The 10646-nt window shown below is 38.3% G+C and overlaps 1 protein-coding gene across 4 annotated transcripts; it reads right to left on the bottom strand.

Moving 5' to 3' along the window:
- Nucleotides 1–1357: 1357 nt before the first annotated feature.
- Nucleotides 1358–10062, bottom strand: LOC146489246 (isthmin-1-like). Of its 4 annotated transcripts, none has more exons than XM_085107424.1 (3): nucleotides 9988–10062; nucleotides 2596–3088; nucleotides 1358–2273 (listed from the first exon to the last, which is right to left on the bottom strand). In XM_085107424.1, the coding sequence occupies exons 2-3, from the start codon at nucleotides 3020–3022 to the stop codon at nucleotides 1750–1752; spliced, it is 951 nt and encodes a 316-aa protein (XP_084963550.1). In that variant the 5' UTR covers nucleotides 3023–3088; nucleotides 9988–10062; the 3' UTR covers nucleotides 1358–1749. The 4 variants fall into 4 exon arrangements, with proteins under 4 accessions (XP_084963550.1, XP_084963534.1, XP_084963542.1 ...); XM_085107408.1 differs by lacking the exon at nucleotides 9988–10062 and adding an exon at nucleotides 7022–7236; XM_085107416.1 differs by lacking the exon at nucleotides 9988–10062 and adding an exon at nucleotides 6661–7008.
- Nucleotides 10063–10646: the final 584 nt, after the last annotated feature.

Below are 10646 nucleotides of genomic sequence, written 5' to 3'. Positions count from 1 at the left end.
CTGCATGGAGACCACAGACTGTTGGGTCTTCCTCTGCCGATCACATAATGTTGTCTCCCTTAAGCCCCACTTACACGAGCAAAAAGATCGGCACGGCACACCTCGCGAGGTGGTCTCGGCACCCCTAAGATTTCGGACACCGGTGCCGTATCATTTTTGGGCACGCTATGTTTACACGTTTAAAATCAGGAGTGCCGTGCCAAAAAATTTGGCGACACCGTACCGAAATTTTGGGGTGCCGTGCCGATCTTTTTGCTCGTGTGAATGGGGCTTAAATAATCACCGCCTTTCGGAGCAGAATTAAAGTTGACCATGCTGAGAAAATACCGAACGAAATCGTAGCCATTGGTATGAGAACAATGTCGTTCTTTAAGCTATGTTGCGAAAACAATTTTAAATTCGAAGAAGGGTTTTAAGGTAACCGTTCTACATACATATTTCAAATAAACAGTAAATGAAACAAGTGCCCTCATTTCGTTGTCAAGAGCTCTTTTCATTTTTTGTCCGGTTGTGTTTGTAATCTGAAGTTCAGTATAATCCGGAACCGTCAGATCTTCTAGTCATAAAAAAGATCTAATTAGACTTTAAGGAAGGAGCTTTGTAAGAAAATCGTCAAAGCGGCTTAATATGAAACCAAGCTGTGCATGCAGTGAATATAAGAACTCTTTGCGGGGTAATTGGATAGACTTCACAGACCCTTAGTTGGTTATTGGTCAAAAGCAAGTAATAAGTTTTCAAAACGTCCACGGATTCACATAAATTCACAGAAGACGCAAGATTTTCTCTAACTATGGGTTTATTTCAGAAAAAAATGTTTAAAATATCGTAGACTATCAGTATATAACGAATTCAATGAACAAAGTAAAACAAGCCAACAAACACGTGATCCCAAACACCAGCTTCAGTTTAACCACATTATGAGTATGCAATAAGCAGTCGTCAATAGTAAAAATATTGTAGAAAAGTCTCCCGAGTTGAAAGGACAGCGTCTTGAGAATTCTCTTACAACTATTTGCAAAGGTCACAAAAAGTTACATTTTCTAGAGGTAAATATTCCTTCTTGTTTGCCAAGGTTGAAAACAGATTTAGAAGGCGAGTATGCTTTTTCTTGGCCATAATGGCCCACTTGGGCCAGAACAAATGTATTGGAATACTGAAATTATACCTCAATAACATTTTTTTTATCCGAATTTCCTTGTCTTAAAAATTTACTTGCTAGTTACGTTCAGGTTTTTGAAAGAATATTGAGAATTAGATTGTATCCGAAATATTCAGCTGACAAATCATTACTATAGTTTGTTTTGTCCGAGATGGCCCCCTATTAAACCAAGAACGAACAATGGGTGAAATAAGCAGCTCAGGGCACTCTCCTTTAATCCCTTCAGTACTATATATCTATATCTATCAACGACTTTAAAATCACTTAGAAGAAGAGGCCGTGGTATCAAGGAAGATGATTATCCCTTCAGAGTTAGTAATTTGGCTTCCTTCTTAACATCCATATTTATACACTCTTTGCAGTTTGTCTATTCAGTGTTCGTGTCCGAAAGAGAGTTGATGACGTTTTAGCAACCTTTAATAACAAAAGATGACTTGCACTTAAGTGTTAAATTTCACCACTCCCTAAACAGCCCCTAACCTTCATTATATAGCGAACCTAACCTAACCTAACCTAACCTAACGTGGATCATTACAGCAGATAAATTACAGTTTTGTTTTCTTCGCTTTTTATGTGCTAGTGTTTCTCAGCTAGTAATCACGTGCCTTAGCAACTTGGCGTGCAAATTCTCTGTCATCCGGGTTCTCTGTGCAGTTGCGGCCATTATTTGGGGGACGCACAGCGTGATAGCGCGTCCAGTCCCCATTGCAAAGGCGTATGGGTAGCACATCAAGCTTGTAATGTGCGTCAGTGCTCCAGTCAGGTGAAACAAGGAATGGGGTCCCTGCACCAACTCCGCGCGTGATAAGCTTCAGTTTGGAATCATAACAACAAACCTGCGCGGCTAAGCTGGAACTCGTAAACGAACGCCGCTGACGAATGCAGAACTTCGCTGTGCGTCTGAGAATATCTTGTTTGTCCACCTTCATTACTCGCCACTCAAAGTACTTATCCTGCCCTTGATCGTAAATCGTTCTGTTGTAGAAAAGCTGCATTGGGTGAAATTGACAGGGGCAGTTTGGAAGCCTCTCCACCCAACTACTCAAATTTGCGTCTTGGTTCAATGCACAGTTTTCCCATAATGCACAGGGATCACTGGCTGTCACTGGAGATCCTATAGCAAAACAAGATGTTATCATCTCATTACAACAAACTGAAAAACCAAAACCCCTCCGCCCCCCCCCCCCTTAAATAAATAAATAAATAAATAAATAATAATAATAATAATAATAATAATAATAATAATAGTGTCTTCTTCTTCTTCTTCTTCTTCTTCTTCTTCTTCTTCTTCTCTTCTTCATAAATCGGCACATTTTTGTATTACTCAAACAAACCTCCAATCGTAATGCGGTGAATGACAGTTTAAACTAGTACTGCGTCTCCCCAAGCTACACATACAGATACGTTAAACTAGCAGTACTTTGTATTGTTAATACCTGTTGTATTCCGCGGTTGTTGTAAATTTGATGTGGTCAGCAGTTCGCTTGTGCTAGAGATTGTAGGGATGGGACTGGTCTCTAACTTGACAACTGTTGCAATCTTTATATCTTTGCGATCTCCTGCTCTGTCTGCTCGCGCATATTGGTGCACTAAAGAATCAACTATCTGGTTACCCAATAGTGGAGCTGGCGCTATCTGCCCATGTGAGGTGGATGGTTCTCTTGTTTCCGTGGGAAAGCTGGATGTGGGGAACGCCCGTGACAAGGGAACGTTTGATGGCACCGACTCGTGAAAGGAATTGTCTTTATGCTGATGTCCGTGCCTATGTCGTCGGTGGTGTTTTCCGTGATATTTCTTAGTTCGTCTATGGCCCTGCTGTCGTTTGCGATCTGCAGGAAGTAAAGCCTTTCCACCTTTCTCCATTTCTGGTGGTGCGGGTATCAAAAACTCTTCAGTGGGGTCCTGTCCACCTAAAGGAACGGTGCTTTTCTGACAAGAGAACAATAAAATTTTTGTTTGCTGTTCAGTGGACTTTGAAAATTATAATTTTAAATTTATAGTCATGAAAGCTGAATTGCAACGTTTAAGTAACTGAACGAGCATACGTTTGACAGGCGCTTTTGGTCATGTTTAGTAAATGTTCAAACCTTGAAAGACCAGCTATTTTAAAAGACCACTTTTTCCCTTTATTTTTGTAATTTGTATTCATTTCGTAATGAGCGGTGCAGAAGTTATAAGGAGATTGTCTACTCTGTAAAGAAATGATAAGATTCAATTCATTCATGTATACATACACAACTTGTTTATGCATTCGCGCAAATTACAATGACCTTACTGTATCAATAGACTAACAAAAGAAATGCCCAAAGACAACAAAGAATCGAACCAAACCGTTATCCGGCAAATTAACAGCTAAAAATTGGGCAAATCAGTGAGTTCTCCTCATCTGTGAAAATCTGTAGAATTAATTTGTACATTTCTGCCTTGGGGAGAAATATTTTGGGTGTTTGAAGATTTACGGGGATTTCATTCCATTGTTTTCTTCCGAATTTAACAAGGAAGGTGAGTTGCAGTTGTTTATTTAATCTTGACGGTTTAACGTAGAAGTTACAAAAAAAAGATCTTTTGTGGTGGGTATGAATATCAGAGGAAAGCGACAAAGCATTCAGAATATTAGATTAACCGTAACAATTAAGAAGAAACGAACAAGAGAATACCATGTGTTCTGCTGTCAGCAAAGTACATCAAGCACGCTTTTGTAGGACCAAAATTCATGTACAAATGGCATTGAGCAGTTTGTCCCCAAGCGGCAATGACATACGAAATACGGTTTGAAGAAAAAACTGCCAAAGCTCCTTAAGTTAATTTAGACATAAGAAAAAGGCGTTTTGACACCAAACTTGAGTAATGTAGTGAAAACAGTATTGCTCCCCTCAGTTGCTATTTTAGTAGGGGCCTAAATTATATTCAAAAGCAAGGTTGGTACAATCTTTCCATGGAACGGTCACACGAACCAAGAGCCATTAGAGAGCGAAATAAGGCATTGTTAAGCTCAAGAATATGTATTGACAGTGACATACCGAGACTATTTATTTTATTCCTAAGTCAGATTAAGGTCAATATCCTTTAGGAGGCACTGAGTACAACGAGCCCCGTACTATTCCTTCACAGCTTCACTTCGGCGCCACCCAACGAGACATAAAGCAAAATAGTTTAAATTGTTGTCTCCTGTATTTGCACATTATTTTATGGCCTTTTAAAAGGCAATTTGTGTAAGCTAACACATTTTGATCTGTTTGGCGCTGAACAGATCGAAGTTCGGAGCTGAAAATGTAAATTGCCGAAAATTTTACGGAACGGAATTATTATTCCTCGAATTTACGAGCTGTTGTTTGCATTCCAAAAATGCTGCCTATTTTGGAGGACTTTTTTTGCATTTTTAATGGTGTATTTGCCTCTCCGAAAACAAAAGAGATCCATTTCTCAGTGTTGCGAAAGTTTCAGGTGACCTTTCGAAAATATAATCTGAATTTGTGAGGCGGATAATGTCTTTTCGAATAAATATTCCACCAAAACGAACGGTTGGGTGTACTTGCTTTAATGAGCTTTGAGGTATTCAGCCTAGGAAGAAACGGCATGATGCTTTTGAAAACTGAGAAGTAATCATGAGCTGCTTTTCACATATCACTTAGATGGTAAAACTCAATAATCATGCAACAAACACTGAAAACCATGGAAAAAATTTTCAGTCCCAAGAACATCTGCGTTCAAGTTGAACAAAATCTATTTTAACAACTATCGAAAACGAACAGTACCATACAAAAGCACTGTGATGACAAAAAGTGTCTGCACACTTGATGGTTTATCGATAAATTACCTGGTTCAAGGTTCGGGTGAAAGGTTTACAGTGAGCTGAAATGCGTTCAGCTGTTTCAACATAAGGAAACGATAAAACTCGTTATCTATGAACGATTTCAAGGAAGCTCGACCTTAAGCATTCTATCAGCTTAAAACGTAAGTGATACCACTAAAAAGTAGGAACAATAAGTTAAGCAGGTATATATAGTCGAGTTGTGTCTATTTATGGAGGCGTTAAGATTTATCGCTAATCCTTCCTTCATCGGTCTTTTTGTTCTAACTGTTGTTGCGTTTGATAAAAAATTAAATTTGCATTTGTTCGACTATTTTGAGGAAATCGAACGTACAACGCGAAGTGAGTTGCAGGTATACAGCATGAGAGAGTATATATAACGGTTAAATATATATTAAATTTCGTCAGTGATTGGATTGAAATCAACACGGATTAGTTCATGTGGTAAAGTCCATTATGTTATTTGCCTTCAAACTTTACAGCCTTTTTGTGTAATTGTTTTTCACAGCTAATCCAATCAAACCAACCACTTTATTCCATTAAAAATACCAATGACTAAAACTAAAGAAAAAACAAACTACAGTGTCAAAATAGAGGTTAAAATGGTCATCAGTGTTGGTAAGTAAATTTAGCTGTCTTTTTATCCCAATAATCCTCTTACAACCTACTGACTACAATAAGAAACCGGTCATTAATTTAATTGCAGGCCAAGCAGGAGTCGTCGCAAATTCTTTCTTTGAAAAAAGGTGTTTCCCGCTCACTTCATTTGTTGAAGGGCGTGAGTTTGAGTGTTGGAAAGATCATTTTAATATGGTATGGTGCTTTACTGAAGGGCAATTAAGAAAAAGTGAGAAAGTCCTTGAGCCCAGAACTTGGGACTTGTTTAGAGCTACAAACTAGTTCTACCGAAGATAGCGAGACTGTATTGCGTTTCGCTGATTTAAACACAAAAGAGGCAACTACATGCACTCACCAATTCATGTGAACTTTGTTTTTCTGATGTCACAGGACAACAGCTGTAAGCCACTCCGACCACAAACACCACAGACACGGCCAGGCTAACTTGAAAACTCATCTTCGCCGCCATTAGAATTGTCAACTTACATTCGACACTTGACTTGTAAAAGTTGAAGTTTTTGCTTTAGTAACAGAACGAAAAATAAAGCAATTGGCCAAAATTACACCCTGAAAGCAGTGATTACTTTTACGAAAATTTGGTTAACAAACGGCTCTGATAGATCAAGTTAATCAAATGGCCTCTAGCGGGTTTAACCTGACAATGGCTGTGCCTTTGGCTTTTGTGCTCGCATCGCTCAATCATAACTCGCTGTTGATGAAAACCTGTGTCATCTTTTCTTTGTGACTCCGCCCAAATGCAACGAGAGACAAAAACGCTAAAATGATGAAATGTCACTCAGCGGCAAAACCACGCCGAATAAGGCCAACATTTTTGCGGCATTTATCTCTGAAGTGACACCACATTATCGCACGCTAATTAAGACCAAAATAACCCGAAAAAGAACATATAAATCGCCAATTTAACAGTATGAAAAAAGTTCGAAACAAAACCGGAAACGCAACAATATCCCTAAATTTCCGTAACTAAAAAAAAAAGGAAGTGGTCGCACATGGTGTTTTGGCTGCGTGATGTTCACCTTGTGTTTAACAGTAAATACACGCAAGTATTTACATACAAGCTAAAAAGCATAACGCTTAAAGGTTTTCCGCAGAATATTTTCAACTAAACCGCAATCACCCACTGGACTGCAAGGAAAACACATAAAATAGCTAGAAATAACAGTTTGCAGTAAACAGTAAAGCCGAACATCTTCGAGACAGAGACTGAACAAAGTAAAGAGTCCCTACTCAAGGGAACTCTGGGATGGCTTTTATATGAACTTTGGTGTGTCCGGGAACAAAATTAAGGACTGTTGCTGACAGTGGACGTCCGTAATGAGACGAGGAAGTTGATGAATAAAATTTCATGGAATAACTAATTAATCACTTTTTCTTATCATCAAGTACCCTTGCATATATCTTTATATTCGAACCTTATAGCGCAGACATTCCAGTCTATCCTGTACTGTCATTGGCCATATTTCATGAGGTTTGTCTTTATAATCCATGGGCCACATTTCAGTTACAAAATCTATACGGAGGAACAACAAGTACCAAAACTGAACCCCCAAGGTACTTAGTCACAACATTTCCCTTTTTACAACTTGCAAAACTAGGAAACAATCCATAACGACGCAACTTTAGGCATAACTTCTGTGACACCACACCCCACAGAAAAGTTCTGCCAGTACGATACAAGAATGTACTCACACAACACAGAAAATCTAAGCTATTTTTAGAACGACTGAAGGTAACTACACCACCAATATAGCAAGACTTTGACGTAAGAGATAACAAACAAGGACAATGAAATGTTTTCAAGTTTAATTTTAGTTTGCTAACATTAATGCAATCGGCTTTACAACACCGGGAAGATTGAATAAACATTTGGTCACGATTGGAAAAATTATACAGAAAAAGAAAATCGTGGAATTGAACATATCCTAAGGGAATTTCATTACGATTATCTTTAAAATAAGATCTGTAGACCGAGATCCTTCCAAGTTCCAGCTAGTTCAGTTTGTCTCAATAATTATATCCCAACTGCTGCGGCTGACAGTTACGCTGTTGCGTAATTGAAACACGCGATACAAATCAACAGCTATAACCACAAATACACGGCGTTTAGTTATTGGCTCTTGAGAGTGCTTCGCGTACTATCCTTCACATTACTTTTAATATGTTTACTGACAAAAGAGTTTGAATTTTACAGAGAGACGAAAATCATATGACGTTTGCCAAAGTTTCTCGCCAGAAGAAATCCGTTCCATGTTTGAAGTTAATAGAATCGGAAACGCCCAGGGGGCGAACGCGGGAAAAGCAAGGAAAGGAAAAAGAGCTGAAAAACTGACAAACTTGACATCAATTGATAGCTCTGAAATTTGCTAATTTTATGCTAATAATATTGTTTCAGACAGGGAAAAGTTGCTGCTCATATTAAGGACAAATTCGTTTTTTCTTATTCCGTAATCACAGGTATCTTACGATTATAAAGCAAATCCCTTTAATCGTGAATTAGAAAAATATATCTTATGGTGTTTTCGTGTGTCGGCAACACTTATCATACATTGCCGTTCCAAACATGGCTGTGCGGATATCTCCAGATTATCCCATTGATTCTCATTTCGGAATAAAGCAAATTAACTGTATCCGAGTCATGTACGTTTGATGAGTGATATCCACAAGAAATAAAGCAAATCTATCACAAGTTCGAACAATCCACAGTAAAACGAACTTTCTCAGTGGAAAAGGCTGATTACTTAGCATTACAGATAGTATGTTGCTGAAAATTTCATTGAAAGTGATTTCTTTTCGCGGATACAATGAGTTGCACAAGACTTTAAAACATTCGTCAAGCATTCAGTCCCGTCAAAATCACAATTTTAACAGCTAACGTCGACTGGTACACTCTCTGTTAAGTTATTTGCCACCCAAGCCGATCTTCATGTTACATTGGTTGTTTTCAACAGAAAAATAAACCGAAAACCAAATGCAACTATAAGTGTACGCTTGTCTGTACCGCTAAGATTTGAGGAGGAAGGGGTGGGGAGGGAGGAGGGAGGAGGGAGGAGGGAGGAGGGAGGAGGGGGGAAGGGAGAGGAGAAAGTCAGAATAGATCACCGTTTACTCCCTTTCTTAACAGCTCAACAGCTCCTGCTTCCTTTCTACATGTACCTTTCTTGCCAAGGTTGCCGTTTTCCCTGGTTGCTGCCCAACTTTTTCTCGGTTCTCGTTCACCTTCTCACCCCCTCTGGATTCATCCCTCCGTGTTTATAAGCACCCACGTTCTTCAGCGGGAGAATGAAAACAGAATTTTTTAAACGGTTGAGGATAGCGCCTTACGACAGATCAGACAATAAACATCTCAGCAGAAACTGAAAGCAACAGCACTGCTGAGAAACATTTCCCAAAGAATGTAGGTATGGGAGGGGAAGGGGGTGGGGAGGGAAGAGATTTTTACAGGCTTTAAGCCAGAAATCGAAAATTGGCATCCAACAGGCATGCATCCCATAACATGTTTATAAAAAATAAGGTGAATCCTCAGTGAAATGTTTTTTAAAAAAGGGGGCATCCTGGACACCCTTCTGCCTCAAACCTTGCATGGTTTTTTATGCATCACTCACAATTTGTCTTAAAGGGACAATGCTTCAGTTCCTGATTGCAAACACTCAGAACAGTTTTCAGATAATGCAGAGCATCAAAGTTTTGGGAAGTATAATAAACTCGTGAGAAAGATGTATTGTTCAGTAATGACACAGGCAAACTCGGAAAAAGAAATTCTGAGTGCTACTATCAGGAGTCAAACCTAAGACCTTCTGATTACTAGTTCGGATGCTCTACCACTGAGCTACAGGAGACTTGTGGGAGATAAGGCCATTAAACTAGGTTCATGGGACAAAAATCCCACATACTGCTAGGATTGGAATGTCAGTGAGTGGCATATGCACAATGAAATAGTAAATTCAATTATCCAAACTGTCTAGATCTAGCAGCATTTCTTGTTTGTTTTTAATAAAACGATTATACCATTCAGGCTTGTTGGATATGGGAGATTATAACCGACTTGGCAGTACGCTCCTTGTTTTCTCTTAATGTAGACCGTTGTACACTTAATGTACAATGCTGTCTCTTAATGTACACTTAATGATGAAATGAATAAAGATCATTGTTGTTGTCAATCTATCATCTCATATCCAATGCGTAATCTTGGAATAATTGTTCAATGTTGTTGGAAGGAAATGGGGTTGGTTAGCGATGAGGCAAACTAACATATACTCACTTGCTAGTTTCTGTTGTTACTTCAGGGTTTTATTGCACAAACATTGTAATATTACTAAAATAATATAATTTTAAGAACTACTAAATTGTTGATGAAAAATAATTTAAACAAAGCACTTACAAAAGATACAAGAGTTCAGTTTTAGTCCTCCAGTTTGTTAGGAATCAACAGCTTTGTTTCACCAGAAAGAACAACCTACAACCAAAGTAATCATGGACAAGAGTAAACGAAAACTCATCGGGTTAAAAAGAGTTTACTCTGTAGCACTGAATAGCTTACTTAACTCAGAAATATCAGATATCATTAATTTGTATAATATGATTACAGTCTGAGAGAGGTAAGTTCTACAAAAACTGTCAGTAATGAATGGCATTCAAACAGCCTTTAGCACTGTCAGAAAATAGATCTCATCAGTGTAGTGTTGCATGTACTACTTTCGTCCCCATGCCTCTTAAAATTGGACTGGTTGACAGAGTTATCAGTGTTTACTAAGCAAAACCTTATTCTCATAGTAGTTATGTTGAACATTGTAACCAATTTTTATGTGAGGATTCTACTCTGGTCAGTTTGAAACTAATATTTATTTGTTTTGTTACAACAATAATTTTAATGGATTACCTACAGTGTATGAAACTATTATTAAAAACAAATCCAGACAATGTTCAAAATGTAATAAAATGCAAGTGCCTCAACTGTCAATATCTCCTGGAGTACAATGAATAATCCATCAAATATTTTTGCTTGCAAATGATTGGTCAAAATGTGTCACACTGATGCAA

Source organism: Pavona decussata, unplaced genomic scaffold (assembly GCF_977016875.1).
Source record: "Pavona decussata unplaced genomic scaffold, jaPavDecu1.1 SCAFFOLD_6, whole genome shotgun sequence".
Lineage (NCBI taxonomy): Eukaryota > Metazoa > Cnidaria > Anthozoa > Scleractinia > Agariciidae > Pavona > Pavona decussata.
Note: the sequence above shows the minus strand (reverse complement) of the source record. Positions and strands in the feature narration are given on the sequence as shown.

Excerpts from the sequence above, each read along its gene's own strand:
- LOC146489246 (XM_085107399.1), bottom strand. The coding sequence starts at position 6,057 with ATGGCGGCGAAGATGAGTTTTCAAGTTAGCCTGGCCGTGTCTGTGGTG. Across the intron at positions 3,089-5,943 it reads AACAAAGTTCACATGAATTG|AAAAGCACCGTTCCTTTAGG; the intron begins GTGAGTGCATGT and ends TTCTCTTGTCAG. Across the intron at positions 2,274-2,595 it reads ACAACCGCGGAATACAACAG|GATCTCCAGTGACAGCCAGT; the intron begins GTATTAACAATA and ends GTTTTGCTATAG.